A 20,765-nucleotide genomic window follows, 5' to 3' on the forward strand; every position below is an offset into this window, starting at 1 on the left:
ACTCCTTCCATGTGGTTGTCCCCACTAGAGATGGGCACGAACCAGAAAAAAACTAAACTTGTGGTTCGTGGGTTGTCACATTCCATGAACCATGAACTTTCACGAACCTGCCCTGGTTCGCAAACCAGTTCATTTGGTTTGTGAAAACGTCACTTTCGGGCCAGCAAATCACCACTTTTTGGTCAGCTGAAGGTCACTTCCAGGTCAGCAGAAGGTCACTCCTGGGTCAGCAGAAGGTCTGCAGAAAGCCCACCCCGCATTGCCTAAGAAACTGATTGATTGCACCAAGCTATCTGCAATGACGAACTGAAACATGAACCAAACAAACTGCCCTAAAGTTCGTGGCGGTTCATCAGAAATGGGCTCTGACGAACCACCGGTTCGCAATCCATGAACTGGCCTGGTTCCTTCCAAACTTTGTTTCGTATTTCGGTTCGTGCCCATTTCTAGTCCCCACTACAAAAATCACAGAGCAGTTAGGAAGGGTGCCATTAACACAAATGTGTCAGGCTTCTGCCCTCCATATGTCTGCAGGGTCAGAACGTATGCATTTTTACAGTAGAATCTCCCCTGTATGAGCAACCCCTGTAATTTTAAGTGGCACTAATAGTAATGTAGTAGATGATTGTAAATAGTAACTTGGGAGTTATTGCTCTTAGATGCTTGACTATTTAATTGATAGATGCCCTTGTTCTGACTCTTTGAGTGATTACCAGGTAGTTTGGCACACAGCTAGAGGCTGTAACCTTAATTGTGACTGATTAATTTGGCTGAAATATGTTGCTAAGTCAGTTCAGCTGTTTCATTAAACTGATTGAATTGCATCCAGCTATTAGAGGTGTTTGAAAGAAAGGTAGCCAACAGATGATATAGGAGCGCTAACCTCTGCATTAAGCTATAAAATAGCCATTAAGGAAACCTGTGCCAAAATTGAATTGTTCCAGAGAAATTTGATTTCCAAGTCTAATGCTAATTAAACGATATATGTTTAATGGATGTCAGGAGTTAATTGGAACACCTGATGGCCTCCACATGGACTTTAAATATTTTCCATCATTTTTATTTCCTGTGTTGTTTCTGATCCTTTGGCCAATAAAATAATTTGCAAAGGCTGTTTTTGCAGATCTTCAGGAATCACTTGAGTCTTGCAAGCCCCGTTGTCTCTTCTTACGGAGGCGCACAAATCTTGGCTCTCCTGACATTTGTAAATGAAACAAAGATTAAAGACCACTGTTGATGGTTTTTAAGTGTTACCAGCTACATGTCAATGTATAGTCTTAATATTATCAGAGATCCACAGAGGGATAATTAAATCATGGAATTCACTGCTGGTGGACACAGTGATGGCCAGGAGCATAGATTGCTTTAAAACCGAATTATTCAAAAAGGTTTTTTACTCAGATAGGAGGGTTATAGTGTAGGGAGGAGGTCTCAGATGCTTCGCCAATGAATTGGGGACTATGGACTTCACCACCATGTCGTTTTACATACTATTTGTTGCCTTAAGTATGTGCTTCTGTGTGCTACCTGTGCCTCAAGTATGATCCTACTAGGTAGTTTATATGCTGTCTAATGCCAGTCCTAGAATTGCTTATGTTCTGTTTCAGCATTTCTTCAACTCTGTATTGGATTCTTACTAATGCTATGTCTTTGTAAACTTGCATTTATGGCATGGTTTATGGAAATGTCCTTGATATTGACTGTGCTAATCTCACACTGTGTAATCCTCCTTGAGTCTCAAGTGAGAAAGGTGGACTATAAATGACATAAATAAATAAAACGGAGTTAGACAGAGGAGAAGTCCATTAACAGCTGCAGGCCATAAAGGGAACGTCCATATTCCGAGGCATCATGTCAGTGCTAGGAGGCAGAATTGAAGGGGGGTCTTGGCTTCTGTTTGTTGCCCTATAGGGCAACTATTTTGGCCACTGTATGAAACAGGGTGCTGGACTAGATGGACCACTGGTCTGATCCAGGAGCACTCTTCTTATGTTCTTACGAGCATATGAAGCGGCAGTATACTGAGCTGGAAAGTAGTTGAAAGTAGTTAGGTTGCCAGGTCCGTGTTAAGATATTCCTGGAGAGATGAGAAGTGGAGCTTGGAAATGGTGGGGGTTGGGGAGGGGCATCAGTTGGGTATAATACTATGAAGAGTACCCTCCAAAGCAGCCGTTTTCTCCAGGAGAATAGATCTCTGTCACCAGGAGAACATTTGTAATTCTAGGAGATCTTCGGCCACCGCCTGGAGGCTGGTAAGCCTGGCTGAAAGAGAATGAGCAGTTCAAGGTCACCTCGTTAAATTTTACAGTGAGAACACATTGGAACCTAGGTCTCTCTGGTCCTAATCCAATCCTAATGCCTAGACCTAATCCAATCCTAATCTTTAATAGGAAATACCAGGGGTCCAACCAGGAGACTTCTGCTTGCAAAGCACATAACAACAACAACAACAACAACATTCGATTTATACATACCGCCCTTCAGGACAACTTAATGCCCACTCAGAGCGGTTTACAAAGTATTATCCCCACAACAAAACACCCTGTGAGGTGGGTGGGGCTGAGAGAACTCCAGAGAACTGTGACTAGCCTAAGGTCACAAAGCTGGCTTCAATCGGAGGAGAGGGGAATCAAACCGGGCTCTCCAGATTAGAGTCCCATGCTCTTAACCACTACACCAAACTGGCTCTCCCTTCCACTGAGCCACAGCCCTCAAAATAACCATCTGGTAGATGCGTGCAGAGTAAAGTAGAGGAGAAGGATGCATCAAGTCCCCCCCCCATACATTTTTTGTCTCATTTACTCCCCCCCACCTACATTAAGGAGGATCTCGTCCCCCAACCACCTCAAGGTGTGAAAGAATTCTTGGCCTTCTGTATTTGACTGTTTCCACACGACGGTTACTGCTGCTGTTCACTGGAGATTACTTTAATCAAGGCACACTTGAATTCCGTAACTGTAAAACAACTTTTTAAAAAAAAATTAAGAGAATGTTTGTAAACTGGCAGTTTTGCAAGGCTTTCTTGGTGGTTCTGTGTAAAATCTGTGACAAATACTCTCTAAAAGGCCTGGTCATAAAATGGTTCCTTGGAGGTGAGATGTATCTTGTCAGAATTTGTTTCTGCACTGAAATATAAAAATAAGAGAGATGAAAAAAAGGCATTATTCCCTCTGATAGAGATACAAATGTAGAAATCCTTTCAATGGTAGCCTAATAGTATATCATTTGCTCAATACTTTTACAAACGAGTATATAAAGAAATTGTTTTTCTGTCAACATTGGCCTTTGGGTGTGTGAGGAGGTGTGGTGTGGCATGTTTGCCTTAACCTTGGTATTGGTGCTTCTCCTTCCTGGTAATTCATCCTTTAGATTGAGGGTAATTGGAACGGTTCAGGAGGACTATAAGAATGTTCATCATTGGACACTGAGCCATCCAGTACCAATAATTTGCAACCAGATTTTCCTTTCTGGACAAGCCAACCTTTTTATGAATTATTGCTATAAGGTAAGTGATAGCGCAGATATTCAACAATGAGTGGATGCAGACCACCTGTGGGATCTTAGCTAGGGGACTGTGGATGGGACATGGCTATGGGACTGTACTGTGGCTCAGTGATAACGCATCTGCTTTGCATGCCAAAGGTCTCAGACTCTTTCTCTGGCATCTCCAGTTCAAAGGACTGGTAACAGGCAATGTGAAAGACCTCGACATGAGACCTGGGAGAGCCAGAATAGAAATTACTGATCTTGATAGACCAACAGCCTAACTCAGGATAAGACAGCTTTGTTTTATCTGAAACTGAGTGATATTGGTGGTAGGACTCCCAAGTGGCCTGCAGATCTATATTAAAACAAGCATTTTCAGAGTGTTGTGACCAGATCAGATAAAGTTACATTCTGCAGAACGGTAGCTTTACAGTGAAATCCTAAACCAGTCTAAGATCATTGATTTCAGTGGGCTTAAGCTAGAGTAACTCTTCTTAGGATTTCACTATTAGAATGGCGGCCATTCTTCCACATCTTCGTTCTGAAGTTTTACTGGTATGTAGAGTATAGAGGATTGGATTAGATCTGGGGAAACCTCAGTTCAAGTGCCAACTCTGCCTTGTAGCTTCATTGGGTAACCTTGTGCAAGTGTCTCTCTTAGTTTGCTGTGATATAAACCTATGTATGTGGCTGAGAGCTCCTGAAAAAGAAGCCTAGGGTAAAATATATGGCCAAGGGACAAATGAAGCATTCCTAACTCTTTGAAGCCCCTTGTGTTGGAAGCATATAATTCCTTCTTATTAAGGTCCCATGCACTGGAAAGAGCCTGAGACAAAACGGCCTCGCAACTAAATATTACAAATGGGCCTTGTGTTGAAAGATCGGACAGCCACTCAGTCGATGTACCATTTCCTCGTTCATAGGAAGCGCATACAAAGAGCCAAGTCTTACATCAGTAACAAATGCTGTTACCCTAAATGGGAGGGGGGGATCTTCTTGTGAGTTGGGGGAATTATCATTCAAGGAGGCAGCGAGAGGGGGTAACGGGGATGTCCACCAATGTATACCAGGATTATTCCCTTAGAGAACTCTCTGAATGAACCAGGCAGATGCTCAACAGGAATGGTTTTTATTGAAGGAGCAGTAAAGGCAAACACACAGATAATCACACACAGGGCTAACTAGAAAATCAGGGAGGAGGGAGGAGTGAAATTCAGGGTAGGACAATATTTACCAGTCTAGAAGAGAGCTGGGGGGGGGCATCCGTAGAGGAAGCAGCATGAGCGACCAGCGCTTTGTGGCAAGAAGAAGGAGGCTCAGACACGTATCTGAGGGTGTGCATACAGATCCAAAAAACACACACACAGGACATGGCTGGGGGCAGCCTAGTTATAGAGCAAAACATAACTTGGGGCAGAATTATGTCTTCTGCCCCCGAAACAATAGCTTGATGGATTGTCCAGAGGTGATACAATAAAGTGGGGAACATATACATATCCTGGAGGAGCTATAGGTGAGAAAGGTGCTTGATGTCCTGCAGTTGCCGGATGGAAAGGGTTTGTCAGGTCCCTGCATAGCCCGAATTAGGAAGGTGGGTGAGGGAAGGTATGGAAGGGTGTTGATGACATAAAGCAGGGACTCTAAGGAGACCTCTTTATTTCACTTAAGTCTTCTCCGGGGCATGGAGGGGAAGTTAGTCAATCTGACACACCTTCTGGTAATTTTCCAGCCAGGGTTGGCATCTGTTCTGCCTTGCCAAGCAGTGTGTTGTGCTTAAGGCACATGAATAAAAAGGGGTTTATAGATATTCCATATTCATAAACGGCCTTTTCAGTATGGAGAAGGGATACGACTGCTAACAACGCCATTCCAAAGGATTAAATCAAGTGTAGCAATTGACAATGTTTGCAAAGCGTCCCTCTAACATTTCCCTCCCCCCTTGCTTTTTTTTCAATAGTGCCGGCCCTAAAGGTGATAACATTTACGAATGGAGATCTACTATCCTCGGTCCCCCAGGCTCTGTATATGAAGGTGGTGTCTTTTTCCTGGATATCACGTTTTCATCCGATTATCCATTTAAACCACCAAAGGTAAGGCTATGTCTATCATTTTCGAAATGGGTGATCTTTGAAAAAGATATCCACGCATGTATATTCAAAGTCTTTCCTTCTGGATGAGAGCAAAGGGCCACTTACTTGTATGCTGATAACTGGGAAAAGGATAGCGGGAGACCGCTCTACCATCAACACTTTTTCAAAGATTGTGCGCAGCCCAGGATCACATGTAGAATCACAACTGTCCCAGACTGTAACGGGTAGTACACAAGTACACATTAAAATGCATTAAGTATATCACAGAGCTACATTTAGAATTTGCAGTGTTCTGAAAGAAGAAAAATGAATTTTGGAATAGGGCACTAGTAACTACCAATTTTATCATGTTCCAGTTTTTAGTCACTGGAGGGAAATATTGTAAGCCATTCTTCTGCCTTCACACAGGAAGGGATTCCCCCCAAGGCCTTTAATTCCCCCTTCCCTGCTAGTCCTCGGCCAGCTAAGGATTGAGTCAAGCACACTTCAGTGTACCTGGCTATTAGCTGCAATGGGCAGCCCATATTGTGGTTTAAATTGTGCCCCAAATTATTACTTTACTAAGGTTTAAAAACTCCTGGATTATTTTATAGTCACCTGGCTTGTTTATTAAAGAAGCTTCAACCTGGACCCAGGGCTGGCCTGCCCATTGAGGCCGGGCCGGCAGCCACCTTGGGCACTAAGGCACTGGAGGGGGTGCCGGCCCGGGGGCGGGGGCACATGCCACGGAGCTCAATTGCCCCATGCTGCTGTGCCCAGCCAGGAGCACATGCTGGTGGCGGCAGCACGGGGCCACTGAGCGGGCAGCCTCCCAGCCCTCCCACTCAGTTGCTCTGTGCTGCCACCGCTGGTGGCACACAGCTGCGGGCCAGGTGCGGCAGGCAGCCGGGATGGCATGCGGAGTATCTGAGCCGGTGGGCTGGGAGGATGCATGCCGCCGCACACCACCCCGGCTGCTTGCTGCACCTGGCCCGCAGCTGCTGCTCCCGGCCAGGAGCGTATGCTGGCGGCGGCAGCGTGGGGCAGCTGAGCAGGCAGCCTCCCATTCAGTTGCTCTGCGGGCCAGGCGCAGCCAGCGGCCAAGGCGGCTGGTTGCGCCTGGCCCACAGAGCAACTGAATGGGAGGGCTGGAAAGCCCCCCGTGCACGCACCCAGCCCCGCGTGATGACGTCTTACGCAGTGATGTCATCATGCAGTCCAGCGCATGTGCGCACGCGCAGCAGCAGCCCTTAAGCTGCCTCAGGTGCCAGCAATGCTGGCGCCGCCCCTACCTAGACCTCTATGTCTTGGCGGCCTCAACAGAAATGGGAATTAACTGCTGAATTAGCAAACAAGTTAGCTAAACAAAGATTCCCTGGAGAGGTGGTGTAAAAATTCTCTAGTTCGGTAAATAATAACAAAGAGGTAAGGAAATTACACTTCATTTTTTGTTCACTCAGACTAACTCTGTTCCCTTCTAAGTCCACTGATGAACTTAGAGTGGTGCTCTTGGACTGCAAATCTTGAATGCAATTGCAGGAACTGATGTCAGTTCACAAAATCAATATGAAGAATTTCATTTTTGGCAAAAGCCAAGACAGACGGTCTCTTGACCCAGTTCCTGGGCATTTTGATGGTGGTCCACACACTTAGAGAGAATGTGAGGACTAGTTTTTATTTCGATAATGTTAGGGATTAATTAAAACTGAACTAATTGCTATGTGGAATGAATTCACAGAAGAGGCATGTCCAATAGAAATCAGCTGGGTGTCCTTTTCCTAGTAGTAGAAAAATACCATGCCAGCCCAGATCCTACCATGTTGGTTCTTGACTACTTTTCAAGGGATGTACTGGTATAAAAAGACTCCGAAGCCTCACAGAGGCTTATATTGTCCTCAAGATATCGGTCTGAAATTTCCTGAAATCTTGGGCTGGACAATGACGGACCATTTCTGTTCCATTGGTGTCAGCAGCTCTAAACTGTTTAGAAAGTATGTGTTGAACTGCAGCTTTGCTGTGAAAGAATGTCCCTCTGTTTACTGAAAATTCTTTCGTATCTTCCAATAACGTTGATCAAAACAGTCAAAATTCCATCAGGAGTGTTGTAACTCTGCAAACAATTAGGCAGTTTAGTAAATCATTGGATAACTAAATGTAATAAATGAAAGCTTTATTTTTTAAAAAAAAAAACAGACTGTCTTTATAACTGTTGCCTTAAAATGAAACTAAAAAGAAATTCCTGTCTTGATACTAGTAGCGTTATACCCAATGAAAATGCAGGGTTGGAATCAACTATCATTTTAAAAACGGTGTGCCAGCTACTGAATGGTCTGCCTTTTTTAAAAAAGTGTGCCAAATCTAATCCATAAAATTGTCCCAGGCGTAAACTGAAATTGCATGTGTTTGCTCATATGATATAGATTTTTTTTGCCAGCATAAATGTTTGTGTAAAAATTGCAGCTGTGTCGCAGCTGTCGGATGAAGAAGATTCAAAACCTGCTATTCAACAAATAGACCAAATTTTAGGTTTGCTAAACCAGTGCATCTGTTGAACCTCACACTGTTGAAATCGAGGGATAAAAGGGAGTCTGTGTGTGTGTGTGTGTGTGTGTGTGTGTGTGTGTGTGTGTGTGTGTGTGTGTGTGTGTGTGTGTACGCCTTCTCTAACAAGTTGTGTCATCTGGCTGGGATACAAAGATCTATTTTAGGCACACCCAAGGGCTTGAGGATGTCAAACTATTTTTGCCTTTTTTTTTCTTTTGAACCACAGTCTGCTTTTGAAAATCTCACCTGTTTCAAAGGTGTGTGCAAATGGGTCGTGGTGCTGTGATTCGAAACCCTAATCAGTGTCTAGAGCTAACTGCAGTTCTCTGGATCCTCACTGCTGTCTCTCAGTAGCAGCTTCCTTCACCCTTCTCAGCCTTGGAGCATGTGTGTGTATTAAAAATCATATTCTCAAAGTTCTTCAAAAGCCTGAAGCTGTGTCTCAGATTTGGAAGAATAAGGAGCTGTACAGATGATTCCCAAGGGGTAACCATGTTAGTCTGTAATAGTAGAATAGGGTTAGCAGCTCCAGGTTGGGAAATTCCTGGAAATTTGGGGGGTGGAGACAGGGCTGGATCGAGGGGGGTGGGGGGGTAGTCTGCCCCCGGCGCCGCCAGGGAGGGGGCGCCGGGAGCAGCTGCCAGCTGCCGAAGCGCGCAGCCGGCAGCATGGGCAGCCTCACAGCCCCCCGCTCTGCCTTTCGCCTGCCCCGCGGGACAGGGGGTGGCCGGCTTGCCACGCACCCCCTGTCCTGCAGGGCAAGCAAAGGGCAGCGCGGCTGCCCACGCCATTTGCCTGCCCCGCAGGAGAGGGGGCAGCCGGCCGCCCCCTGTCCTGTGGGGCAGGCTCATGGTGCGGGCGGCCTCACAGCCCCCCGCGCTGCCTTTTGCCTGCCCTGCAGGACAGGCCCTGCTCGGCAGGCGAAAGGCAGTGCAGAGGGCTGCGAGGCCGCCATGCGCCTGCGGGGAGGTGAATGGCGTGGGCGGCTTCCCAGCCTCGCATGCTGCCTCCGCCACCCTGCATGATGACATCACCAAAATGACGTCATCACACTGCGCCGGGAGCATGCACGCGCGCAAGGCCGGACTAGGATTGCCCCAGGCACCGGCAACCCTACATCCAGCTCTGGGTGGAGACTGAAGAGGGCAGGGAGAAGAGGGATCTCAGCAGGGTATCATGCTATAGAGTCCACCCCCAAAGTAGCCATTTTCTCTGGGGGAACTAATATCTGTGGTCTTGAGATCAGTTGTAGTTCTAGGAGATCTCTAGCCACTACCTGGAGGTTGACAACCATACAGCAGAATAAAACAAGGGCCCAGTGGCTCCTTAAAAGACTAATATTTTTTCTAGTGTAATCTTTGGTGAGTCTGAGCTTACTTTGAATTACAGTTTTTTGTTTAACTGTATCTGCCGAATAGAAGGAACACTTCAGTTCCCGCATCTGATGAAGTGAGCTCTGATTGACAGAGTTACGTATTTTTCTTTTGCAAAGTGCTTTTTCTTGAGCCTTGAAAGTGCTGTTACATTTCTCCACCCTCCCTTTCTAAGCGTGTAGTGAATATCCACCCATTGTGTCACAGTGGTTTCCTTCTGTAACGAATGCATTGAAACTCGGCCTTACTTGTACGGAAAGTTAGGATTTGAGTCAATTAAAACCAAACAGTGCCGCACATCGAAGTGGAAAACGTTTCACGTGCAATTCCATCGATCAGGACTGTGGTAGAAACATGATTTTTTAAAAAAAAAATGCCTTAAAGGTGAACAGCACCCTGTTTAGTCGATAAAAGGGAATATTAACGTTGGGCATTTCAGTATTGAAAAGAGGAGGGGTAGGAGTCTGAGCTCCAGTGTGTGGTCCTTGAAAGGGCCCACTCACTTGGGTTCCCCCATGCAAAGGGTAACAAATCCCAGCAGTAGGCTTGAACCCGGAGAACCATACGAGAGTTTGACTCTCCTTTCCTGCCACAGCTCTCTGCATCTCCTCCATCCCAAAGTGTTCCTGAGGTTGGGGCACCCCCAAGGAGATATGGTTGGAGATCCTCGCCACACAAGAGGTGGCGCCAAGCCAGCTCATGTTCTGCAGAACTTTGCTTTGCAGACACATTGCTCAGAAGTCATTACAAAGATTATTTTAATCTCTTGGGGGGGTAGACTGTAAAAACATCTGTGGTCCTGACTTGAATTGAAAATGAATGCAGGCTGGGCATCTGAGAGCCATTTGAGTGCATGTGTTCTCCAAGCATAGAAGGACAACGTGAAATATTCCCGTGTTTTGTTTTTAATTATCCTCCGCAAAGTAGGAGTACAGTGCTGTTGACTTGCCAGGAAAATCCGCAATAAAGCTTTTAAGTTTGAGATGTACATGACAGCCATGAATAAGACAGCTGCTTCGGGGCGAGGTGGGAGGGAACCACTTTTCAGATGAGTTTTACACAATAAGCAACAAAACTGAAAAGTCTCTATAGAAAAATTCTCCTACAGAGGGTGAATAATTCCCGGCAGGTTTCAGAAAGATTGGTAACAACCTGTGCATGAAGAGCGTGTAATGATTTTCTCTCCCACCACCACTGCTTCTTTTTAGGTTACTTTCCGTACCAGGATTTATCACTGCAACATCAACAGTCAGGGAGTCATTTGTCTGGATATTCTGAAAGACAACTGGAGCCCCGCTTTGACTATTTCAAAGGTTTTGCTGTCTATTTGTTCCCTCTTGACAGACTGCAATCCTGGTAAGGAAGTAATTATTTCCTCTTCTTCACGTTACTAATTGTGCGGCTAGCAAAGCCAAACCAATGCCTGTACCTGGTCATTAAAAAAATGGCTCAAACGATATTGACCGGTTAAGCAAGACATAAATGCATGGGATCAAATGCAGATAAGATACATTCGTGACGAAAAGTCTGGTTGTTTTACACAGTGCGGTCTGGAAATGCATCCTTTTGTCCAGGTGATCTTTAAGCCTCGGGAAACCTGGGTATAGCAGTCAACCAGCTATTGAGTCACTCTTGATAATGAAGTTATTAGCATTATACCCTCCGCTCTAGTAATACTGAATGATGCATCACTACATCTAATAGCCGCCTTGATAGTCCCACACCTTAACAGGAGGGCAGCAAAAGAGAGCCAACCCCATCTCCCAAGGCCTGGTAGGGTTTCTGCCAATTTGGAAGACCCCCCAATTATGTGGAAAAGAAATACATTGTTATTTTTCAACAAGAATTGTACCGCTGAGCAGTCAAAGATTATAAGTGGCTGCCAGCTATTATGTTGCTTCTATGAAATCGATCCAAAATGTTTCATGCATGTGCCTCTCTCTCCCCCAACACTCTGATCTCCCATCCAAAGATAAAACTCAGCCTGATTTGGATATAACAGGTTTGTTATCTTCCAGGGGCCATAGAATGATGAGGCTTAGTTAAAGGGGGGAAAGACACAACAAGGAGGTATAGGAAACTGCCTGCTTTGGTCCATTACATGCAGGGCTTTTTTCTGGGAAAAGAGGTGGTGGAACTCAGTGGTGGAACTCAGGACTGCACAATGACGTCACTTTGGGTCAGCTGGCACAAGGGGGAAGTTTTTTAAAGTTTAAATAGACCTTGGCAAAAATGGTCACATGGCTGGTGGCCCCGCCCCCTGATCTTCAGACAGAGGGGAGTTTAGATTGCCGTATGCACTGCTGCACGGAGGGCAATCTAAACTCCCCTCTGTCTGGAGATCAGGGGGCGGGGCCTCCGGCCATGTGACCATTTTCAAGAGGTGCCGGAACTCCATTCCACCGCGTTCCTGCTGAAAAAAAAGCCCTGATTACATGTAATATTCTGGAGGCAGAAGGATTATATCAGATTTTAAAATCTGTCTACTTGGAAGCTAAAAGAGTCCTGGCAGGGAGGAGAGAATAGGAGGAATAAGATAAAAAGAATAAGGCTTCCTCTAATTCGGCATATTGTTTCCCCTTCCTCCAAAGAAGGCAGAACTCTAGACAGGGTATAGTAGCCTACAATGAGATGAAAATAGGACCGGAGGATGTGTGGTGTGGACTACACATTCCCCAACCCTAATCTCCTTTCCCCAAACTCAGGGACTGAAAAATAGCCTTCCCCTGCTTTTTACCAGCCAGATTCAGGGCTAAGTAAACAGTGTCCTGCTAATGTAGCCTCAGAGTTCACCGGTCAGGCCAATTGTATACCAACACAAGATTGCTGAATTTAAGGGCTAAATGAGCAGAGCAGGAAACTTGTCATCTCGCCCCTGAGGTCTGCAGTCTCATGCTATTGTTCTCTTGGGGGGGGAGATGTTTCCCAGCTGTTTAAGTTGCCCTCCACCCTATAGCAATACTTTACAGGTCTCCATCTTCTACAAGTTAACGCTCTGTACTGCAGTCACTGAATGACCTGCTAGTTGAACTTCCTTTGGCCCAACACACAGGGAACTGGCTCAAGAACCTTATCCTTTTAGTTCGCTGTTGCCTGCACATTAGTAAAAAAGGGTTGGAACCAGAATAAGTTTTGGATCCAGAATAAGTTTTGCATCAGTGGAATGGAACTTTGCTGCATCCTGCCTTACATTGCAGCCTGCTGATCGCCATGAAATGCTACATCTGGGGGCTAGGGCACCGGGGGGGGGGAATGGAGGTGCAGGTGGAATCAGTGAAAATTCCTCTTCTCCTCCTGTTAGTATAAATTTTAGTCTTGATCTAACCCACTGAGCCCAAGTACAGCCAATAACCACTTAGAATTTTTTTATATGGTAGAATAAATACACATACATAACCCCATATTTCATTAATTGTTTATACTTTCAGCAATTTCCCAAAAGGCTTTTAGTCACAAAGGGCAAATTCCTTCTCTCCAGCATTTTCGTGTCCAGCATGCAAGGAGATATTTTGACATGGGGAGGCATTCAAATGTGTTATTCCTCTCACATGCACACACAAATACAGTGGCCATTTTCACACGTCTTACTGGCTGTGCAAAATTGCACAAAACTCCCAGAACAACAGCGTCTTCCTGGCACGATTTCCCATCATTCGCGCCACAAACCGGAGTCATGATGGGAAATCGCGCCAGGAAGATGCTGTCGTTCTGGGAGTTCTACACGATTTTGCACAGCCAGTAAGACGTGTGAAAACAGCCAGAGGTCCAATCCAAAAGGGGCTGTAATATGTGTCATTTCTGAACATCTCAGTCCACCCCAAGCTTCCCTGCTGTAACTTACCTCAAAGAAGACGAGCGTGAGGAATTAAGAGGCTGCTACAAATTATTTATTTCTGACTTGGATGCAGAAAAGACAGTTCCAGGCAAATGTTTTGAAGCATCTGTTTGTTGGATGATTGCATGAAATATCTTAAAGTGAAAACCTGAAATGTTTGTCAGACATTTAATGCTCAGCAGTATTAAATGTGAGCAGTAATACTCACAATGCTGTGATTGTCAACATGTGGAACTGGACATTGTCATTTTTACCAAAAACAACATGGCCCAGGCCTTCTCACTGGTAGTTTTGGCTGTAGAGAATTACTTAATATCACTCTTTTCAAGCTTTCAATCAGATTTAATTGTCCCAAGTTAAAAGACTGGAACACTTCTGTATGGAATTCTGCTTTGTATACTATTTCCTTGTGTGTATCTGAGGCTGCAATTTTAAGTATACTTAACTCAGAAGTAAGATCCATTTAGGTCACAGTTGAATAGCCCATCCTATAGGAACTGTGTTCCTGGTCCATACCATATCCATACTGTGTTGAGAGGGCCCTATTTGAATGATCTTGATGTGGAGAAAATCCCTAAGTGTAGGAAACTATAGCATGCCTGGAAGAAAATCAGGTTAGATTCATGCTAGTGGACATATTCAGAAATCTGGGGGAATGTATAGGGCTGAAATTTTCATCACAGGTCCTCTTGCCCCAACATGGTTGGAAGTCACATGATGCAGCCATAGGGTTGCCAACCTCCAGCTCGGGCCTAGAGAACTCCTGGAATTATAACTGTTCTCCAGCGTTCAGAGATTGCTTCCCTGGGAAAAAATGGCTGCTTTGGAGGGTGAACTCTATAGCATATAACCTCACTGTCTTCCCCAAACCCATCCCTCCCTAGAAACCACCTCCAAATCTCCAAGAATTTCCTAACCCAGAGTTGGCAGGCCTATGCAGCCATCCTGCTGAAGCTAAGTGGGTCCGGGGGTTGTCAGTGTCTGGTAGGGTTGCCACGCTCCCTTATCCGCCCAGCAAGAGGGGGGGACTGGGCACCATGGGCAATCTTGCATGTGTGCAGTGGGGGTGCTCCCAGTGAGCATGATGACATCACTTCTGGAAGTGATGTCATTGCACCTGGAAGCAGGCAGGCTCCTGTGCTTCACAGCGGCCTGCTGCACATTTGCTCTGGAGGATTTTTGTCTCCTGGGCTTTTTCCTCCAGCCTTTTACCCTGCTGGCCAGGTGAGTGGCAGCAGGGGGCAGAGACTGGGAGCAGTGAATCCCCCACCCCCCACTGAGGAACTGGCAGCCCTAGTGCCTGGGTGGGAGAACTTTAAGGAACCTTCATCAGGTCCCTCAAGTTCCATGATGGAAAAATGGTGTCTGATGCAAAAGAGATAAAATAATTAAAAATTTACCTCATGCTAGAAATGTACACCTCACATATGCACATGTAACAAAATCCTGGTAGGGAATAGGAAATGGAGGAAGGGGCCGGAGTACTTTTGTTCCCTGTCATTTTTCTGGTGTCGACTCAGTACACACACCCCTCAAAAAAGCGAACCAACCAAAGTTTGATTCTAACTGCAGAAACCGTGATGATACGGGACCTGCCTACTTGAAGAACCACTTCTCCTGCTAGTAACCTGGCCACCCTATGAAGCCAGCCAGTCTCTTCTGCTGTCTGATCCTTCTTTAAAATCTGTCAGTTTGGCCACCACCTGGACTTGCTCATAATGGCAGCAACTCTGGCTGCATGGAACTCTTTGCCAGGAGAAATGAGAAGGGCAATGTAAGCCTGTTTTTTCAAAGTGGAAAGAAGTAGTCTATAGCCATGTTGGTCCAAAATAAGTAAATTCCAAAAACCAAGGGAGACAATCCCTGTAATACCTTTGATTAGGACCAACCCAATAACACATATTAGTGTGCAAGCGTTCCAGTTAATCTCCTGAATTAATACTGTGACCTTCAAGTGGTTTCTAGTCTCTCTTCCAGAAGAGATTTTGTCTCGCTGGTTTAGAGAGAGAGAGATCAGAGACATTTGTTGAACTTCATTTTTATTCTGTGGAAGTATAACCGTTTTATTGCTTTTTGCCTGGAGTAACTTAAAACCAGCTCCTTTTGAATCTGCTCTACATCTAACACACAATACAGGCTTTAATGGGACTTAACACCATGTCCTGCGGCGTTCTCCCTTCCCAAAGCTCTGTTTAAACATTTATTTATTTTTTAACGTCCACCCTGAAGAAGAATTCTGGTGAACTTGAAAGGCTCATACTTCTGTATGTCCTTTGATAGGTCCTAATAAAATGTGTAATGTGGATTGTGTTCTTGGCTTTCCAAGTAGGCCTTTGGACACTAGCAGGATAGCAGTTTTTATCTCTGAATATGAGGGAGGTTATTTTAAATTTTGTGAAACTTTCAAACATGTCTTGTTGCTAGCTTTGGAAGCTGCTCTGAGTTGCTGTCTACGTACTGACCCTGCTTAGCTTCTGAGGTCTGATGGGGTTGGGTTATACCATGACACCATCCTTCCCCCACCCACCTCACAGGGTAATTGTTGTGGGGATAATGACATATTTTGTAAACCACTCTGAGTGGGTGTTAAGTTGTCCTGAAGGGCGGTATATAAGTTGAATATTATTATTATATAACATCCCTCCCCTAACATCCCTAGAGATCTTCAGATGGTAACCTTGTTTAGAATTGCTGCTGTCAGATTGATCTTTGCCAGGAAATAGGGGAAAAATGCCCAAGGTACAAGATTGGCTGTTGAAAGTAAAAGAAATCCACGTTTTAGTGAAATTAATGACTTATCCAAAAAATAGTGATGTAATTTGAACTGACTCATTATGGTCAGGAGTTGTCCAGAGGATAGAACTGGCAACGTAATAGTTAGAAGTAGAATTGGAGTCGCTCAATATTGACATTCTCATTTTTGTGGTCAGTCAAACCGTAAGTAATGTGTAAATCCTTTTACTGTACTTATTCAGTATGTTTTTTTTCTTTTTTGTCTCTTTGATGTTGTAAGAAATTTTAATTTATTTAAAAAATACGCTCTGCCCTCACCTGCAATTAGAAATTATTTAGTCCAGGAAAATTGTTACCATGTGATCTGTTCCACTGAGGTAAATATTTTGAGGAATTGGAATGAACTGGATGGGACTCCATAGATTAGAAGGAAACAGGGGTACTGGAAAACAAACCATTTTAAAGTTGATTTCCTTTCTGGATTGTCTCCTAACATGCCGTTTCCTTTCTTTCCCTTCCCCAAACTCCTGCAGCTGATCCTCTGGTGGGAAGCATAGCCACTCAGTACCTGACCAACAGAGCAGAGCATGACAGGATAGCCAGACAGTGGACCAAGAGATACGCAACATAAGTCACGTGACTACTTTTGTGCAGTGTGAAGGTGCGGGGATGCAGCTTCGCGGTGTGCAACCAATCTTTATAGCCTTTACAATACGGACTTCTGTGTATATGTTATACTGATTCTACTCTCTGCTTTTATCCTTTTGAAGATTGGGATACTACTTTCCCCTCCCCACGTTCCCCCCACCTCCACCCCAAAAAGGTAAATGCTATCAAGAGTAGAACTTTGTAGCTGTAGATTAGTTATGTTTAAAATGCCTACTTGCAAGTCTTGCTTCTTTGGGATATCAAAATGTATTTTGTGATGTAACTAAGGATACTGTTCCTGAAGTCAACCAAATATTATAGTGCATTTTAGCCTAATTCATTATCTGTATGAAGTTATTAAAGGTAGCTGTAGATTACTAGGAAATTACGTCATTTGTATTAAGCCCAGACCTATTTCCAATATGTGGTACATGCTGTCGTGAAAACTGTTTTAAAACTTTTACCTATGTCAGTTTGTAATGAAAGGGTTTCCTTTTATTCCCCACCCCTCCATCGCCGCTACCTTGTAGCTCAGAGAGCATCCAGTGTATCATCTCAAAAAACAATAAACACCTTCCCCAAGGAATAGCTTCTTTTTGTTTTCATATCTGAAATAACAGTCGGTGCATATGGTCATAGATTAGATATATCAAGAACTGTTTATACAGACACTCACAAAGAAACTTAAGACTGTGAAGGAAGGACCTGAGCATGAGACCTGTAGAGCATGGTCACTAGAGGCAGGCATGAACCAAAATACGAACCAAAGTTCATCATGAACCAGGCCAGTTCGTGGTTCACAATCCGGCGGTTTGTGGGAGTGCATTTCTCACGAACCGTGACAAATTTTTGCCCAGTTCATTTGGTTCATATTTCAGTTCGTCACTGTAGACAGCCTGGTGCCGATCAATCAGTCTCCTAGGCAACGGGGGGATGGACTCTCTGCTGACCCAGAAGTGATGTTTTCATGAACCATTTTGGAAAACGGGGCAAGTTCATGAATGTTCGTGGTTTGTGAAATGCAACAAAACACGAACCGCATGGTTCAGAATTTTCCCGGTTCGTGCCCATCTCTAGTGGTCACCCGTGTGGCCTGAGTGTGCAATGGGAGGGGGGATGTTGTCTCTCTATTTTGCTTGAAAGATGAAATGATGAGGAGTGACTGAGTTTTCAGTCATTAGCTTGGCACAATGGATAGATATTGATGACTCCATCTTCCATTGTTTTCTAAATGGTCAGGACAGGCATACCACGTTTTTGCACCTGATCAGAAATCCAGGGAAGTAAAAGAGAGTGGTAAGATTCTCCTCACCTCTTGGAAGGACAAGGTAGAGACAACCAGTTCACACTTTGTGATTAATCGTCTATATTACCCCAAATTTTGACAGGCCAGTATGGGTACCGGGGGGGGGGGGGGGCGAGTCAGGAAAAAATCCTGTTTAATAATAACATTTTATTTATATACTACCCTTTAGGACAACTTAACAGCTACTCAGAGCTGTTAACAAAGTGTGTTGTTGTTATCTCACAACAATCACCCTGTGAGGTAGGTGGGGCTGAGACAGCTTCAAGAAGCTGTGACGGACCCAAGGTCACCCAGCTGGCTTCAAGTGGAGGAGTGGGGAATCAAACTTAGCTCTCCGTATTAGAGTCCTGCTGCTCTTAACCACAACACCAAACTGGTGAACGAACAGCCCACCGACATGGTTCCTGTTTGGATTTTTTTCTACCTTAAGTTAGTTTTTGCAAGATGAATCGTAAGGTTTCCAACCTGTAGGCTCAGTTTCATTTCTGTAAAAGTTTCTTAACTCGTATCAGGTTGCAGGCAGTTCAATGCTTTGGACTGAGGTTTGAAGTCACAACCTATCTAATCACATTAAACAGTCTTCTGAAGCAGCATGGTTGCATGCTCTACTTACCAGGTTATTTCAAAGTGGAATAAGTAGCATCGTGTTAATCCGGAACTATTGTGTGGAAGAAAGACAGAAAACGTTGGGGCAAAATGCACTTTTATAAGTAAAACTAGTAATACTGAGCACAACCTAGAGGGACAGTCTCTTGTGCCAACCCTAGGGAAATTAATGGGATCTCTGCAAAGAATCATACCATGAACTTCAGTGTGGATTGTGCACAAATTTTTCCCACGGTATTGTACCTTTATTAAGGCCCAATTTGTATATGTTACTTTTTTGCAGGAGGTTTGCCACCTCCAAAATCCATTCACCCTCATGATTGACTCCTACGTTGCTTAGGTAAATATGATCAGAGGAGATTATAAAAATACGTTCAATATAAGCAACCCCCCTCCATTTAGGTTGCTGCCACTATCAAGTAACTTATCCATGAGATCAAACCGTACAGTTAAAGCATCCATATCTTACCCATACAAGATATCCACTAGCAAAGTACTGTATGAATAGGGCCGAAGACACAGGCATGAATATTTGATCTGTAGCAAATTATTTGCTGTTCCTTATTACTGTAATGGCGACAAAGCTCTTACTAGTTGTTTTCTTATAACTAATGTGCTAACCATTTGGTCCTAACCCACCAAAGCTGCTGTGCATTTTTGGTCATTTTTAGCACTACTGTCAAACAGTTGGGTGCTTTAAATTTATTAATAGTTGAATTTCAGTATTTTTAATATCCAAGTATTGTCAGAATATAGAATCTTCAAAATATCGTAGATTAATCTCTCAAAGATCGATGGTCTCCAGAATATGACATCTAGAGCAATGTTAGTGGGCATTTATACCTACATATTCTGAGAGGGTAGTTCCAACAAGTTACCAGTTTTAAATCAAAGCCTAAAGCCATTTCCACTTGTAATTTCAAAAGGGTTTGTTAACTGCTCAGGTTCTATTTTAGACGTTGACGTAGATGTCGCTCGGGTGGATTCAACCCCACCTTACCACTCTACTGAGCAGAGTTTGAGATGTTCCTCCAACTTAAATGGTCCTTCCTCCAACAAAAGTGAAAGACCCCTTCGGCTGGAGAAAGGCTTCAAAATTCGTTCAGTGGAGTCATAGGATAAGGATAGGATCCACCCCAACGAAAATATGGGTCCTGTCTGGTAGAGAAAACAGTCCGTTGTGTATATCTCGTTTCTCACTACAAGTTCTCACTGACGTAAAAAAGTTGTAGCTGGCTGTATGAGGCCATGGGGGTAGGGGTCTTCCCGTGACTGAATTTCCTCCATATGAAAAATGTCCCTCTGCATAGAAAACTGGAGGTCAAGCAGAACTTGACCTGTTTGTTTTCCTTGTGGAGACATATTTTTCAGTGGTTACGGATTATGTGAACACTCACAGGTCATCAGAAGTGGTGCAGCCCAGACATATGCTTTACCATCTTTGTGAGAAGTAGGCCTACATCTGTAATGAAAGAATATGGGGTACCTAGAAAAGCATAGGCACCATCTGTCGGGCATGGCTATTGTGCGCCGTTCACGAATGTCCGCGGGTCTGGCTGGATCTGTTGAGACAAGTGGACATTACACTGTATTCATGCTTTATAGGTTTGCCTTGTATTTATACGGATTGAGAAATGACCACTTCCAGGTTATTCAGTAGTGGAGACAGATTCCAAAGACCTTGCTGGTTACCCTATGCCATAAAATGCATGCAATCTTTTGCATGTACTTGAACACTCCTATAAATTTTCACTAAGGGGCAAAATGTATATTTCACATATTAAATATGTGACCTACAAAGCTTTCAAATATTTATATCTCAAGATATATAGTATAATTAAAGCTCTTATTCTTGTTTTTAATGTACTGTGTTTCGTATTGCACCTCAAAATTTCAGAAACCTTGGTATATAAGTGGGATGCCTTCTCAGTACTAACCCCATTATCTCCTTTACCAATTTTTGATTGATTATAGATTCTCTTTCCTGTCATTGGTTTGTCACAACCTTGTTCTTTTTAATGCAGTTTTATGTCTGTAAATTTTATATTTACTGAATTAAGAGACTGAAGGGGTTTTTTTCTGTGTAAACATCTAAACTTAAAAACTTAAACTTTTGTTCCTCAATTTTTCTCTGCTTACACCAAGCAGCAGAAAGAATTTGTATT

At 44.1% G+C, this 20,765-nt stretch overlaps 1 protein-coding gene across 2 annotated transcripts in view; it reads left to right on the forward strand.

Moving 5' to 3' along the window:
- Positions 1-19,636, forward strand: part of UBE2E3 (ubiquitin conjugating enzyme E2 E3) — a 143,278-nt gene extending 123,642 nt beyond the window's left edge. For both annotated transcript variants that reach the window (XM_054971106.1, XM_054971105.1), the window contains exons 4-6: positions 5,444-5,576; positions 10,681-10,828; positions 16,574-19,636. In XM_054971106.1, coding sequence (XP_054827081.1) covers positions 5,444-5,576; positions 10,681-10,828; positions 16,574-16,671 — 379 coding nt within the window. In that variant the 3' untranslated portion in view covers positions 16,672-19,636. The remainder of the gene's footprint in view (positions 1-5,443; positions 5,577-10,680; positions 10,829-16,573) is intronic.
- Positions 19,637-20,765: the final 1,129 nt, after the last annotated feature.

The sequence above is a fragment of the Eublepharis macularius genome, chromosome 2, assembly GCF_028583425.1.
Source record: "Eublepharis macularius isolate TG4126 chromosome 2, MPM_Emac_v1.0, whole genome shotgun sequence".
Taxonomy (NCBI): Eukaryota; Metazoa; Chordata; class Lepidosauria; order Squamata; family Eublepharidae; genus Eublepharis; species Eublepharis macularius.